The following is a 16976-nucleotide window of genomic DNA, read 5'->3' on the forward strand; positions in this document are numbered from 1 at the left end:
GCGTTTGATTTTGAACACAAAGACAATGAGAGGGGCCCTTTACCACAAAAGGGTTAGGGCACCAAATCGACCGTAGTCAGGAAAGAATCCCCCTTTAGGCAGATAATTAAAACAGACAGTAGCACTCATCGAACCCAATCAATCACCAGTGCAGAACACCAGCACCCTCAAAAGGCCAAATGTTCGCAAATCAAGATATTTATTTTTTGTAAAAAGGTTTGCATAACAATTCATCATCTACAGTAAATGATCCCGTACTTTTTCAAAAGTTAAAAACTTTATACACAGTTAAACAAGCATTGGCATAGCCAATAGGTCTCGCTTTTGGGACCTTATAAGTATTTAGTCATGCAGCACAATATCCGTGGTGCAACAACATGAACTGTTGCATGGCTAAACACTTATAAGGTCCCAAAGGCGAGACCTATTGGCTATGCCAATGCTGGTTTATTCATGTTAACACTGTATGAGGAAAGGTTTCACCTAGTTAGTATCAATTTAACACCCAAAAACATCAATACAGAACTGAAAGGTGACCAGCCAATCTTTGTTTGGGCCTTCGACTGCGCGGTCACAGTTGTCGCTTTGTATTTAGTGACGTTTGTTCCATTTGAGATGGGAACAAATTATTATGTATTTTTGTTTAAATCTTCAGATATTCTGCAAATAATGGATTAAGGATTATCGTGGAAAATCCATAATTGTGTGGAAAACTCCTATGCCTCAGAATCGTATAATTCCACTGGCCTGTTTATAACTAAATAAATGAAATGCAAGTCACATCAGGTTATTGTTAGTGCTTAGTTCTGATAGTTGGAATGCCAAGCCTAGACCCAGAAAACTCAGGCACTAATTTAAACCTTCATGTAGCTTTAGGCACTCTGCTGCGTAAACTATCCTTGCAGCTTTTGGATTGTTCAGAAAGTAAAATACAAACAACTTCCCCCCTTCAGAAAACCTGCTGTTTACTCCTACATCGCTGATAGTCAGTGCTTAATTTGAGCCTGTTGTTCTGGGTACCCGGCATCTTCACTTGATTGTCAACACCAGCACTTATCAAAGCCTGCTACACGGTGGCGCTGCACATTTTAGGTGAGCATAAGAATAGTTGTTATTAAATTCTATATATATTAAAAATGAGCTATACCTGCCACCAAAAGCATTCCTATAGCTTCGAGGGACTGGAATAGTCTTACTCGAATACTACAGTATTTGGAAAAAGACAGTATTTGATTTACTTTGCTGAACACTTGCTGCCTATACCTGCTATGATTGACAGGTCACAAGGTTTGAGCACATTTAGGACAATTTAGCCCTTCAGCATTCTGAGTTTGATAAATTCATGAGTTTTATGAGAATAATCCTGTGATTTGCGTAACAGTTTCACACCCAAAGTTGCAACCTTTCACGCTCAATTTGTTTAGGTTGGTTAATGAATTAAATTTGTGGGCTTTATTCATGCCACCTGCTTTGGGTACCTAATAACAGGATGCGAGAAAGTGGCTCTGTATATACTGTTCCCTAATAGGTACAGGGTGTACAGAGTCCACAGTCCCCAAGGGTTTGACAGAGGCTAAAGTTAGCTCTAACCTTACTCTCTAAAGTGGTAGCTTGGTCGAGCAGTAAGGCAGTATCAGAGGACAGTGTAAAGCATTTGTTGTACACACTCAGTCAGCAAATGGTCTCATACACTCAATAACTGAACTCCAGGCCAATGGTTTATATATAAAAAATATATGCTTGTTTTATTTTAGAACCAACACTTGGCATTAAAATATACTTTCTCAGAATGAGATGCTTTATATAAATAATTTTGCAACATACAATTGACTTTTGTAAACAGTTACAAGTGGTTGCAATAGGCAACACTATTTTAAACACAACAATGCATTGAGCTCAATGGAAGGTTCATGTTATTTGCCACAGATTACTTTTAGGATTACTTTTGGAATTCCAGGACTGGATCCTAGATTCAGTCCTGGGACAGCTCTTAGAATCAAGTGATGAAGGTCGACATAATTACTGTGATGATTTTTAAACAATATTTAGCTATTTTAAAAGTTGACAGAAAATATTTCAGAGAAAACAGTCAATAATTCCCTATGGAAGAAAATTCAAGTTGCAGGTACAGTATGTTCTCGTTACTTTTGTAATCCAGTACTGGGTACCTAGACTCAGTACTGGGACCTTTATCCAAACCAGGTAAGTAATTAAGTTTTCAGATATTATACGATTTTTAAAGAATATTTAAAGATTGCAGAAATTGACACTTAGAAGAAATTTCACAGAAAAACAGTCAGTGATTTCCTATGGGAGAAAATTGGGTTACTGGTAAGTACAGTTGTAAGTATTTTTCAGAGTCAGTGCTGGGCACCAAGATCCAGCACTGGGAGCTCACCTAAGAGCAGGTGAGTGTTTTCATTACTCGATTGATTTTTGGTGAATATTTTAAGATTCGAAAAGTCCACACAGAAGAAATTTCAGGAAAAACCAGTCAATGTTACCCTATGAAGAAAATAGAGTTATCGGTTTAAAGGTAAGTACTCGACTGGCAGAGTTGAGGTTCTGGGCATAGACTCAGGGGTCCCCCAGGGTCAGGTAGGTACAGTTGGTTCACTCTCAGCGACTCTAGGGCAGCCGGATGTAGAGAGAGTTAGGCCCAATGTTATCCTATGAGGGATAGGGGGCCTTGGTTGGTGGCTGCTGACTAGTAAGCCACGCGGCTGTGGGAGCTGGGCTCCTGGTCACTTACTCAGGGCAAGTGGGGAAGTAGGTAGGTGTAGAGGTTGCACTGCCAGGGCCACTCGGGTGGCTGGGTGCAGGGTGCTTTTGAGCCTTCGGGCGCTCAATTGATTTCAATGGGAAATCTCCGGTTTAGAAAAAGACTACAAGCTCGGGGACGAGGATTCTTCAGGTGCCACCACCACTTCGAGGGGTAAGTTGGCTAGTTGGGGGGATAGGTAGGTACCCCGGGATTGGGCACAGGGGGCCGCGGGGCGCCGTGTGCAGGGGTGCCTTTTGGTGTCGGGAAATCTTACCCTCTGTTGATCGCGGTAGGGGGGGGGAACCTTGTTCTGAGGCTGCAGGCTTCTTCAGGAGTGTCGAGGTAGGTCCTTGGGTGCCGGACTCTGGGTCACAGTTGCCGTGGGGTCGTCCTCGTGGTCTTTGTTCACTCCGGCACTGGCCATGCTTGGCTGGTGCAGAGTGTGCTGGATTCGCGGTTCCGGGCTGCTGCCAGGGATTAGAGGTAGGTTTTGAGTAGAGCCTCTACTCATGGGAGTCCCAGGGGCTTAGAGCCAAAAGGTAGCCAGGTCCTCCGGGGTTTGTGAGGTTGCTGGCCACAAGAGATGCTGGGTTGGAGCAGGAGCAGGTTCGAGGGTAGACAGGCCGGTAGGGCTGGGGCCAAAGCAGTTGGTGTCTTCCTATTCTTAGCAGCTGCAGGGCAGGTCTTCTTTCTCCTTGCTCTTCTTTGTATTTCGGAATCTGGAATCTGGGGAAGGAAGGTTCAGGGTACCCCTAAATACTAGATTTAGGGGCGTTCAAGGTAGGTGAAGGGCCGGGACCAATGGGTCCCTGTCCTGGGGTGGGTACACCCCCTATCCTGCCTCTCTCCTGTGAGAGGGGGGCAGTAGCCTAGTCCTGATTGGGTAGGTCTTCCCATCTTCAAGATGGCGAGAACCCGGAGATGTGCTTCACCTCGCCTCCCCCACCTGAGGGGTGGGGTTGGCAGGCTGGCACATCCTCGGTCCTTATTTGGGGTTTCCGGCCAAGTTTCCCGCCAGAGTGGGGGGTTGCAGTGGCCTGGGGAAGCTCACAGAGGCGGCATGCCTTTGAAGCTTCCCCCTGCCCATCCTGGGGAAGAAGATTTAGCACCTCACCCAGGATGTGCATTGTTGCAGGCCCAGGAGAGCAGGGGCTCTCCCACCCAGGGGTCCAGCAGCATGTCTGCTGTGTGGCAGCCTAGGCAGCCTCAGAGCAGACGTGGATTGTAGGTTAGGTTTAAGGGAACATCTCTAAGATGCCCTCTGGGGTGCTTGGTACATTAAATCCCACACTGGCATCAGTGTGGGTTTAATGTGCTGAGAAGTTTGATACCAAACTTCTCAGTCTTCAGTTTTGCCATTATGGTGCTGTGGAGTTCGTGTTTGACGAGCTCTCAGCACCATGTACTCTTAAATGGCAGCACTGCACTTACAGTGCTCAGGAATGGACCCGGGTACTGTGGGGGCACAGGGCTCCTGCTCCTGTGCCCACACCATTGGCATAAGGCACCCAGTTAGAGGGGTGGCTGATGTATGCCATGGCAGTGTAGGTGATGGGCATGGTACACAGGGATGTGTGCCATGTCGACTTTGTTTTGTCTTGCACCCAGAGACCCAGCCTGCAAAGGCAGTGTGAGTGTGTGTAAGGGTACAGGGCCTCTAAGGGTGGCACAATGAGTGCTGCAGCCCTTGGAGGCCTTCCCTGGTCACAAGGCCCTGGGTACCTAGGGTACCATTTACCAGGGGCTGAAATGTGGCCAGGGTTTGCCAATTTGGGTTTTGTGTGTTTTAGGGAAGGAACATAGGCCCTGGGCACCTGATTGGCAGGAGTCCAGGGCACACTCAGTCAAAGTACATTAAGCAATTCAGCAAAAAGTGGGGGCATACCATGCAAGAAAGATGGCACTTTCTCACACAGGATTCATTTGAATGCTTTGTATAAGACTGCAGCTTTGTGGTAACCTTAGCAGGAGATGGAGCATAATGCTTTAGGTGTTAGGTTTAACTCTTGCCATTGGATAATGTGTTATCTGCTGTTTTCATTGGCGGTGCAGGTGGAAGGGGGTGTGTCCTTGCATTGGCCTGTCTTTTGCATTAGCTGATGTAATCTCCTGCTGTGCAGAACATACTTCCTAACTAAAAGAGGTGTCTGTGTTTTTCTTTAATTAGCCAAATATTTCTATTGAGAGTCCTATTTTACACTGGAGGCATTCAAATTACTACAGATGTCATAAATATGGGTTGTCATGTTTAAATCATTTATTGTAGGTTTTCAAAGCTTGTGACAATTTTTTTGTCCTAAGCGTAGGGTGCAAAAAAATAATATTATTGCCATATTTCACAACACAAACTGTAGTAAAAAACATGCAAGAAAGAAATATAACAGACGGTAGACCAATGTTCCTGCACTTCTACACCAGTTTCATTGTTCAATATTAGTCCCACGCACTGTAAAAAAAGGGGGCGGTTCGGCTATAGGATTGGTGGCTGTAACAAGATGGGGCTTAGATTAGGGTAACCAGATGGCTTCATGTCACCGGGACACCATTTTTCCATTCCTGAACTTTGCTTGTGCAAATAATTATTTATCAGGTGTGTTGCTTGAATTGGCTCAAATAAAACGAATCAAGACTACAACTCCCAGGGTGCACTTATTATGTAAAAACAAAGTCGTGAAATGGAAAGATGGTGTCCAGGGGGACATGGAGACGTCTGGTCACACTAGCTTAGGTAGAAGAAGGGGGTTTCAGTATTGTTTGGGAGGGGAGATAGTGGTCCGAGAGACTATGATTTGGATTCAACGCGTTGATGTGGGAAGAGAAGTGTCTCGATTTGCTCGAGAGGAAGAGAAAAAATCGTAACCGGAAAGCGATCTTGTTCGAAAATTTTAGGGGCATAGAATAGAGGGCCCTGTGGGTCTTCTGAGGATACGCTAACTTTAGACGAACCAACAGCTGGAAAAATGTATAATAAAAGTGAGGCAAGATGTGCTAGAAGGCAGCACTCTCTCCCAAACGCACAATGGAGTTTGGAGGAGAAGTGCTTGTCCTATTTATACATTTAAGCCTGCCTTGCTCGGTGCCATTCTTTATTTCTCTCATGCCTTTTGCCTGTCGCCGGCCTGGATGCTGATTTGTAATCTGGACAGCGTCTGCACAGGTGATAAAAAAAAAAACAATTCCATCTCGTTGCCTCCTGGCATCTGTTAACGGGAAAGAAAGAGTGGCTAATTGGGCTGCCACGGCAACACCTACACTTCCAACGGAGGACAGCAGGGTGTGCTGTTAACACAGGAAGATGGACGGCGAGGAAGGGGCTTGAGTCTCGCCGCACACGTGTCTCACATGCCCACCCTGCTGGGTGTGTGCGCGCGAGGAGGACTGAAAGGGCTGGCATTCTGGGAAAGAGGTAAACAGAAGTACACAGCTTGATGGCAGTTTCCCTGCTCAAAACAGGCGTCAGGAAACATAACCTGGCGTTGTTTAGTGGACTAGTTTATACCATGAAATCCAGAGATGCTTAAAGATGCAAACACCATCATATTCAATATTTTGTCGTCGAGCAGAGTCAAAATCAAAAAACAAAGGAAAGCCAGCGCGCGGCCGTGAAAGTGACACGGCCGCGCGGCCGTGAAAGTGACACGGCCGCACGTGCGAAAGTGAAAGGAAAAAGATGAAGCTGATGAGGAGGGAGTGGAGGGGAGGGGAGGGCATTCACCCACGCGCTGTAAAGCTTAATGAGCCATTACAGCAAGCCAGATGGCAGCTGTGCACGTCGCGCGCACTTGTGTGCATAACAGCAAGCTGGTGGCTGCCTTTGGCAGCACTTTAAAAACTGGCTTACTAAATGTCTCGCCAGACCAGAACACAATATTCAAAAAGTTAAAAAACAATCGAGCATAATGAACACATTATATGCTGGGGAGAACCTGCAAGAAAAATACTTTGTCAATAATTAAGGCAGAAACATTAGATCCAGATCATTCTTTCTAAATAGACTAGTTATTCTGAATACTTGATTCGTTAGAATGACAAATGTATCCACAATCTTCAGTCTGCCTTCTTAATCTTGCGTCGACGCGTTTCGGTGGGTCTCACTAGTTAAAACCACCTTCTTCAGGTCAAGAATTAACGTCTCCCAATTAGAATTAGTACAGGGTCACAGCAGATACAAGGACCGAGGTCTCCAAAGGATTCAGAATTCCTAAACCACGGAGGTGCTACCTTACACGAAGCCGGAATGCTCATATTGTAGATAAGAAGTTTGAGCCTAGACTAGTTCCTCTTTATCGCGGTGGTTCGCGGATTTACTGTGGTATTACGGCTAAGCTAATCGTATCGTGGGTATGGGTGTGTAAGAAGAGGTTTGTCAAGGCTAGTTTTCGTGTTAGTTAACCTTTGTATGGCAGTGAGGTGTCAGGTGGTAAAATACACCCCTGTTAAAGGGTTTTTATAGCTGCCTATAATTTGAAAATGGTTTGGGATAAATACACTGGTATTGGTACGGAGAGTTTAAATATTCTCTATTGGTGTATCAACATGACCATTGGGGGGCGTTAGGAGGAGGAGGTATATTTGCGACATAATCACCCCTTTAACAGAAGTGAGGTATATCTATTAGCGAGTGGGAAATATGTGTAACAAAAAGGACCCCAGGCGGGTGGCTTTTAGGTGAGGTACTTAGGTTGACAAGATTACCTTAATAATAAGAGCTAGGTATGCAAAGAGTAAATCAGTAACATATTACCTTCTGTGCCTTTTAGCAACTAATGAATTGTCTAAAGAATATACGGGCACAGAACAGATGAATCAAGGAATACAAGTCTAAGAAGCTTTACGCTCAATTGAATCATAAAGGTAATATACCCTCGTCAATGTTGGACTATAGTGTAATTTACAGCCAAAAGTGTCGCTAAAGCCTCAATTTGTTTTATTAATTGCAGATTTATGTGATTTCCACAACTCTGTCCTAGAAGTATCAGGATTGATAGTTGGCAGGTAACTTCTTTGCGTTAATTTTTCTGGGGCCTTGTATTTATTTTGGGTCCCTGGGTATAAAGGGTCATCTAATAAGGGTGCCTCCTTTACAGATTGATTGGCCAGATCCAGAGAAAGGCCTCTGTGTAAGATGTATGTCTTCTGACAGAACTTTGCAAGGCTCCCTGCCAGCAACATACCTGGAAGTGTTTTGCATCACTATATACAGGTACTGATGAATTTATGAGCGAACATAACTATCTGTTCTGGGAACGCTATATTTATGAAATGTTGGAAGGATAAGTACCGTCTACCTGGGATGATTGGCTGTTTATCTGTATGAATGTGAGGTTGCATGCATCACCAGGCAATAACACTATTCTTTAACGGTATTACTATCTCTTTTTCGGCATACACCGGTCATGGGCCAATTGTCCTTTTTATTGATGTTTTATTGAAGTAGTATTATTTGATTTAGATGGAAAAGTATGTATGATGATATGTATTATTTTTCTTTTGAATTGTAATATTTCCATGGGCTAACTGTTTGCTTTGTTGAGGTTTTATTATCTGATATAGAGTGTGAATTCTAATTGGGAGACGTTAATTCTTGTCCTGAAGAAGGTGGTTTTAACTAGTGAGACCCACCGAAACACATTGACGCGAGATTAAGAAGGCAGACTGTAGATTGTGGAGACATTTGTCATTCTAACGAATCAAGTATTCAGAATAACTAGTCTATTTAGAACGAATGATCTGGATCTAATGTTTCTGCCTTCATTATTGACAAGAAAGTATTTTTCTTGCAGGTTCTCCCCAGCATGTAATATGTGTACATTATGTTGGATTGTTTAACTTTTTGAATATTGTGTTCTTTAACTGTGTATCAAGTTTTTAACTTTTGAAAAAGTACGGGATCATTTACTGAAGATGATGAATCGTTATGCAAACCTTTTTAACAAAAATAAATATCTTGATTTGTGAACATTTGGCCTTTTGAGGGTGTTGGTGTTCTGCACTGGTGATTGATTGGGTTCGATGTGTGCTACTGTCTGGCTTTAATTATCTGCCTAAAGGGGGATTCTTTCCGGACTACGTTTGATTTTTAACAGCCAATTTAGTAGTTCTTAACTAAGATGCAAACTCTCTTGAATATCCAATGTGTATACATCAGATTAGGAGTATACTGATCAAAGTTGAAAACAACTTTATTATGAACTAAACAAATTTACACTAAAACATCCTTTCACGTAACTACAACCGGTCTTCGCTTTCGACAAAGTTCCTTATGTGAGAACATTAAAAATATTGGGCTACTAATCTGCAAGATGTAAAACGGCAAAAACACGGATTTATTAGACAATTAGCCCTTGCTGGTCTGCTTTGAGGGGGGTGGCCACCACTTTTTACAGATTAATATGCATGAGTGGTTGTCACCTGAATAATATTCGAAAAAAGGCGAGTTGGATGGTGAAAAAGTGTATAAAGTAGAACATTTGGAAATCAAAACTTACTTGACCACTGGTCCCCTGTGGCAGTTCTTTCGAAGCCTGAAGAGTCTGAAACTTAGTGTTCCATATAGAAAGATGTTCTACAAAACAACAAAAGAAATGCAGTTCATACCACAAATTACTAACCTCAGCCAATGATTAGCATGCCAAGTACCTAGAAACACGTAGTATGCAACTACAGTATACAACATTGGTCCCAGCAGACTCTCAACATGCACAGAATTTGGTTACCATGCATGTGCTACAAATTCATCATACATGCACACACTCAGCATGTCCACTAGATGTTAGCTCAAGCGTTGGGGGTGGGTGGGAGGTGGAGTGTTGGTCACATTAAAGTGGAACTTTACTCAAGTGGTGTCAGTAGACCACACTCCTTTGAGGCAGTAAAAAAATATGGTCAGGACTAGTATGAGGAAGTGCTTCTTTTTGCATGGGGAGCCCCCACTTTTTGCCGGTTTTGATTGTAGTGCACATGGTCTATGGCATCCATGTCCCCTGTTGTAGGAAAGTGGGTTTCTGTTGCATTAAACCCCCCCCCCCCCCCCCAACACATATTTTGCCAGATTTTTGATGCACTTTGACTTGATGTGCCATGGGTCCCTGCCAATCTGGGTTCCAAGGGCCTGTGTTCTTTCCCAAAACTGCACCTCTGCACCACAAATTGGTACCTCTCTAGCCACTTGTAAAAGGTACCATGGGTACAAAGGGCACTATGACCAGTGAAGGCCTCTAAGGGCTGCAGCACATATTGTGTCACCCTTAGAGGTGCTGTTCCTTAACACACACAGTCATTGCAGGCTGGGTGTTTTGGTGCAGAGAAAAGTGTAGAGTAGAAATGACACATATACCTGTGGCCATGCCTACCACCCAGTGCCTATGGTATAGCTAAGACACCCCTCTAGCTGGATGCACTACACCACTGGTGAGGGTACAGTTGCATGAGCACTGAACCCCAACAGTGTCCAAGTCCACTCAGACATTGTAAGTGCAGTAAAGTTATAAAGAGTATATGGTCTGGGAGTTTGTCATTACGAACTCCACAGCACCATAAAGGCTTATAAATTTTGGGAAGTTTGTTAGCAAACTACTCCGCACAATATACCCAAACTGATGCCAGTGTGGGATTTATTATACCATTCACTCTGCACGGAGGGCCCCCCCCCCAACCGCAAATGACCCGGTAAGGTGAAATTGGACCTCAAAAGGCACCCCTGAATCCATCCGCCCTGCGCCCTGGAGAAGAGGACGCGAGGTGCACCTACGTCCCCGAGCCCTCCAACTTACCTGCCCAGCTGTTGGTTCCTCCCAGAAGACTTCCTGGACCGAGCCTGCAGCCAAAACCCAAAAAACGGCAACTTCCATTGAAAACAACAGGGCACCCGACGCCAAATCAGCACCCTGCACCCGGCCACCCCTTTGCTGCTGTGGCTGCACCTAGTGTGCTAAATCTAATCCCCCTTTACCGTGAGCTAAACCCTAGGAGCTTTACTCCCACATCCAAGTGGAGTGCCCATGAGCAGTCAAGAACCGGAGGCCTCCTATCCCCCACTGGATATCATTGGGTCTCAGCACTCTGCACTCGGCCACCCTAGTGCCGCAGAGGGCGTTCTGAGAGTTCATCCTTGACCCAAATCCCAAAGCCAAGTACTTACCTGTAAACTGCCATAGGATTGCATTGACTGCTTTTCTGTGAAAAAGTTCGAAGTGTGGAGTTGGAAATTCTATGAAAAGTCATACAAGTGTGTTTTGAAAACAAATTGCATTACTTACCTTTATCCAGGAAATGTCCCAGTGTGGTATCTAGGTATACCACACAGAGTAAGAAAAGTAATCTAACAAACTACTCAAAGTAATTATAAAGTAACTGTATAGTAATTTCAACTGTTTATTAACATTTCACTTACCTGTAACCAAACCAATTGCAGTCAACTGTATTCAACTGTATTATTCTTGCAAAGTACCGTTACACTTACCTGTGCCAATCCTTGCTTGGTTCTAGAAATAAAATACAACTAAATAATACTTTCATACAAAACAAATTGGTCTAAGTTCAGTCTTTGAGTGGGGGACATTTCTTACCCGAGTGGGTACAATAAATAATTAACACTTCCCTCTGATAAAGCCTTACTGCTCACCTACACTACCACAAATAGAGGGTAAGGTATTATAGACTTTAACCCCTATAAACCTTTAGGGATCCACTGGACTCGGTGCACACTTTTCCTTACTTTGGTATAGTATATACCGAGCCAGCTTCCTACACCTGTGCCACTGCTTCTTCCCTAAAAACATATCCCCAAGTGGTACTTCTGCCCCCTGTAAGTCCCTCGTAAGTTGTACCCTGGGGACCTAGGGCCTGGTAGATTAAGGGGGTCGCCTGAGAGATTAAGGGACCCCTGGGAACCCCCCCCCCCCCCCCTCACTCGGACCATGCCACTGCTCTTGCAGCTTGCATGTCCCTTGTTAGGGGGTCATCCTCCTGCAACCTCCGGTTCGACGCCTGCAACCTATTTGTCTAAAGAAGAATCCTCATTGAAATGTATTATGCGTCCAACGTCGAATTTGCACCCTGCACCCGGCCGCCCCTGTGCCTCTGGTGGTGAATGTTTGGTGCTGCTTCGTGCTCCCCTTTCTTAACCTAGTCCCCAAAGCTTGGCCCCTGCAACCAATCTACTTACCTGCAAACAGTGTGGCTCCAGGCACCCTCAGTCTCCATTGAAAAGCATCGGGCTGAACTCAAATTTTGACCTCTGCACCTGGCAGCCACTGTGTCGCAGTTTTGGTACTCACCTGACCCTTACCCCTTGCTGACATTTGGTTCTGAAAACTGGAATTGTAAGTGCATTACTTACCTGTTTAACAGCAATATTGTTTTCCCCGTAGGATAACATTGAAGTGTGCTGAAGAGTTTCCAAGTGTTGATTTTTCCCTGTCTAATCCATACGCTGCCTACCTGCTGGAGAACCTTCCTTCGTGTCTTGGGGCTGCTGTTGCTGACGCCACTACCGGGGACTTCCTCGTTTCTCCGTGTGTCTCCCCGCCGCCATCACCATCTCTCGCGGCCGGAGACCGGAGACCACAGCCCCCAGAGTGCCTTGCGCCCGGAGGCGCATAAAAGCGCGACGCTCGTGACACAGAGCGGGAACCCTGTCTAATCCATACGCTGCCTACCTGCTGGAGAACCTTCCTTCGTGTCTTGGGGCTGCTGTTGCTGACGCCACTACCGGGGACTTCCTCGTTTCTCCGTGTGTCTCCCCGCCGCCATCACCATCTCTCGCGGCCGGAGACCGGAGACCACAGCCCCCAGAGTGCCTTGCGCCCGGAGGCGCATAAAAGCGCGACGCTCCTCCCGCATCGCGGGCGAAGCCCGGGCAAAGGGCGGGCCCTCTTAGGCCCTCAGAGGCCGAGTGAGGCTGGGCTGGGCCCCTTCCCTTTGGCGTGTGATCGTGGGACTCCATTTATTATCTGCAAACGGACCTCACCCATTAGGTAAAACTGTGACTACATTTTTGCATTTATTGAAGTGGAGATTTTAGGGGCTGGTTGTGTTCCCCACGGCTCGCATTTGTACTCCATTAAAGCGGATAATGAGCTCTAAAATATGTAAAAGGACTGGGGGATTGGGGACCCTTGATAGTTACCTAAAACACGCTGAATCTGCCATAGTAAAAGAAATAGCGTCAGTGGAACGTAGACTATCACTTGAACCCCCCAGGTTAGTTGCATCATGTACTCCTTCTACGACCATTGCAGCCGCTGTACCCCCCGACGATGCCAACCCTTGTACGTCTCAGAATGGGTCAGAAATGGTGGAGACCTCCTTAGTTATACCTGCCCTGTTACCTAACCCTAGCCCTGTCCCCTCTCCGGTAGCTGTCAGAACTAGACAATCAAGAGGCGTTTCTAATCAGCCATCTAAGGGGGGTAAAACCACGGCAAGTAAAAGAAAGGCTAATAACTCCCTGGGAGCACGGAAACAGGCAAAAATCCCCAGAAAGAGTAATCCTGAACAGGGGTTGCCCCAGGTTAACCTTAGTGTTCCCTGCCTAGTTGGTGAGTCATCGTGCGGGGGAGTCAACCATTGTACACCTCAGGGCCCCGATATCGGTAACAAGTGTATAGGGTCAGATATAGCGTCCACTATTGACGCTCGCCTCAAGCTATTTACTGTACCGTTAATGGCCATCTTGAAACGAATAGAGGACCGCATCACTAAAATCGAGTCACACCTTCAAACTAAGGTTTTAAATGCTGATCCAAGACCTGCGGTAGTTAATTCCCTTAATGCGTGCACAACCATAGTTGACAACATGCTGGATTCTATGATTACTACACACCAGCAACCTATACTTCCTTGCACTGCACCAGCTATAGGCTCTCCTACCATTTCCCAACCCCCTACTGTTGAAGCCATATCTCAGGGTAGGGTAACACTCAAGCTGAACCCAAGGGGGAGGATCAGTTCAGCGGATCGGCTCCCAGGGAGGGACTTGACACTACACTTACCTCCTGAGGCCTGCCCCTATTCTATTATTTTAGCTAATGTTCCAAAGCTCGTGGACGGGAACAGCGAACACTGGTCCTCATTAAAAAACAAAGCCCTTCACTATTTGTCAAACAAAACTGTATTGGGGCAACATCTACACAATAACTTTTTGATGATTAGACGTGTACCTTGGGTGGGTAAGACTAACAAGTGCTTAGATGGAGACTGCATTGTCATAAGTTTTAGATCTCCCAGGTTGGTTGAGGACATTCTAAGGCAGGCAGGTTCTGCCAGAGTTCATCATGATTATGTTAATGTCTTCCCCCTGGGTTTTTTCTATCCCCCCGCTCCTGACCCAAGGATGACCGATAATTTCCAAAAGAGCAGCACACACTTTGATTATCGCGTACCTATCTCTAATAGATATTCTGCCCTATCCTCCTTGGATGACAATGAGTGACTAGGGCAGCTAGAACTAAGTATAGTGCCTGAAACTCAGTCAGCAACCTCAGACATGGTTTCTTTGACAGTTAATAGTGCCTGTAACGGCCCCACAGGCCCTCTAACCAAATTGGTCTCTTGGAACATAGCAGGGCTAAGAAATAAGTCAGATGACCCGGCCTGGAGACAACTTATCGCCTCAGGCGAAGTTATCTGTCTCCAAGAGACCTGGGATACGGACAACTCTCTGAGTTTAGATGGATATAAAAGCTTCTTCGCTCCTGCTGTACCGTCTCATATGGGGAGGGCCAAGGGAGGCTTGGTCACCCTGATCTCAGCTAGCATTCCCGGCTCGCTGACTCAACTCGATACAGGTTCATGTAACTGTTTGGCAGTTCAGATCTCCCTCAATGGGGGCAGTAATTTTTTAATTGTTAATTTTTACAATTCCTTTTATAGAGACACCACGGTTGACCATCTTACCGCATTACATTGTTTTTTGACTAATTTTAGAGAGAAAATTGAGACAACATGTCCTATCATTATCATGGGCGACTTTAACATCCACAGATGCCTAGAAAAATGCTATCTGGTGGATCCTCTAGGCCCAACTGAATCACGGGAGGCCCACTTTGAGCACTCTTCACAGGGTGCATTTTTGGAAACAACTCTCGCTGACCATGGCTTGTTACTCCCTGCCATGGTGGATGAGAACATCCCAACATTTAAAGGGAATGGGAAATATTCTGTGATCGACTATATCTTTATCAGTTCAGGATTGAGGAACTCGACCAAGGAATATTCGGCAGTCTGGACACATTTTAGTGACCATAATCCCGTGGTCCTATTCCTGTCTGATCTTTTTTTACAGCCTGCTATAGTCGACGATAGAACGGACAAATCTCACATTCGTCCAACTGATCAGGATCGCAGAATCAGATGGGATAAAGTTATCCCCGATGATTTTTTTGCAAATCTGAAAAAGAAGGTTGGCCCTGAGTTGACCACTTGCCTTGACCTGGAAGCAGGGAACTTGGAAGTATTAGGGGCGTATTCCGCAATCTGCTCCCAGATCTCAGCTGATCTCCGGTGCCCAGCGAAAACAAAGGACAAGGCAGATTTAGGCTGGTTTGACAAAAATTGTTCCCTGGCCAACAGAAAATTGAGGGCGGCCTTGAGCAGTAAACCTTTGAATCGGTCTAACATAGTCCAACTTAGGAAAGATTATACTAAAATTTTGGATACCAGGAAAAAGGAGATCCGGGAGGACGCTTGGGAGGAACTTTCTTCCGTTGACGTCCTTCGCAACAGTGCTAAGTTCTGGTCTGTTGTCAATAAACCTTTCTTTCGCGATCCCTGTAATACTCAATTAGATTGCGGTATTGGGGTTCACCAGTGGCACTCTCACTTCAAGTCAGTCTACGAAGTGGGTATGAACGGCGGATTAAATCCCCCTCTTCCCACTATAAAACAATATACTTTATTCGTAACCAAGGGCGAGGTGGTTGAGGCCATCGGCAAGATGACGAGCAATAAGGCTCCGGGTCCCGATGGCGTCCCCTCGGACCTTTTTAAATCAGACATTGAGACTTGGTCTATAGTTTTGCTGAACGTTTTTAACAGGGTCTGTGTCGCAGGCATTCCGGACACTTGGTCCGAGTCCGTGATCATACCCATTTTTAAAAAGGGTAACAGAGGGGACCCTAGTTGCTACCGCCCCATCTCACTCATCGATTCCGCAGTTAAAGTCCTGGGGCGTGTAGTCTTGGGCAAATTAACAGATTGGCTGGAGGATACCAACACCCTTTCGTGCCTACAATATGGGTTCCGTAAGGGCCGTGGCACCATAGACCAAAGCTTGAATCTTTACCTCTTAATAGGTAAATACACTATAGCTAAGAAAGGGACGTTATACCTGGCCTTCATGGACTTATCCTCGGCTTTCGACCGAGTGAATCGGTCGAAATTGTGGGAACTCCTTCTCAAGCAGGGAGTAGACGAAAATCTTGTCCACTTCCTAGCAGATCTCCATAGAGATCTCTCTGCAACTGTCAGATACGACCGATTGGGTAACTGCACTGGTAAGATCGGAATCTCCAATGGTGTAAGACAGGGCTGTATTTTAGCTCCCCTCCTTTTTACACTTTACATCAATGACCTTGCCACTGCCTTAACAGAGTCTTGTAAAGATATTCCTAAGGCTGGGAAGTATCAAATCCCTGCACTATTATATGCAGACGATGCTGCACTGTTAGCGCGCACAGCAGTAGGGCTTCAAAGTCTTCTAGACACATTTGCCGACTTCATGAAAAGACTTGACCTAAGCGTGAATTTCTCTAAATCTCACGTTATGACTGTAGGTTGTAAACCCAAGAAAATAAAGACCATGCTATGTGAGGGCCACGTTTTATCTAGAATCACCAGCTTCCCATACTTGGGTGTCATCTTTGATGACAAGTCATCTTGGGCCCCTCAATTAGTTGCAAAACGTAATGCCTTTGCTAGATTCATCATAGGCGTTCTGGACTTTGCTCGTAAACTGGGGGTGAAACCCATGCAAGCCATACTGAACATTTATGCAGCTAAATGCATTTCTATAGCCATGTATGGTGCAGACCTGTGGGGTTTTAAAAATGTGAAGGAACTTCAGGTGGTAGAGGACAAGTTCTTAAAATCGATTCTATCGCTTCCCCAGGCCACCTCGGGTTATATTGTACACCAAGAATGTGGGGTTGGTTACCTAACTGATCGAATAGCTTTAGCCCCCCTATTAAAATGGCTTTCAATCTGGCTAAAT

The 16976-nt window shown here is 45.3% G+C and overlaps 1 protein-coding gene across 1 annotated transcript in view; it reads right to left on the reverse strand.

Annotated features, from left to right (window-relative positions):
- NOL11 (nucleolar protein 11) overlaps window positions 1-16976 on the reverse strand; it is a 367767-nt gene that overhangs the window by 260064 nt on the left and 90727 nt on the right. Inside the window, exon 8 of the mRNA XM_085617263.1 lies at window positions 9253-9329. Within this exon, the coding sequence (XP_085473389.1) occupies window positions 9253-9329 (77 nt within the window). The remainder of the gene's footprint in view (window positions 1-9252; window positions 9330-16976) is intronic.

Source organism: Triturus cristatus, chromosome 7, assembly GCF_964204655.1.
Source record: "Triturus cristatus chromosome 7, aTriCri1.1, whole genome shotgun sequence".
In the NCBI taxonomy this organism is placed as follows: domain Eukaryota; kingdom Metazoa; phylum Chordata; class Amphibia; order Caudata; family Salamandridae; genus Triturus; species Triturus cristatus.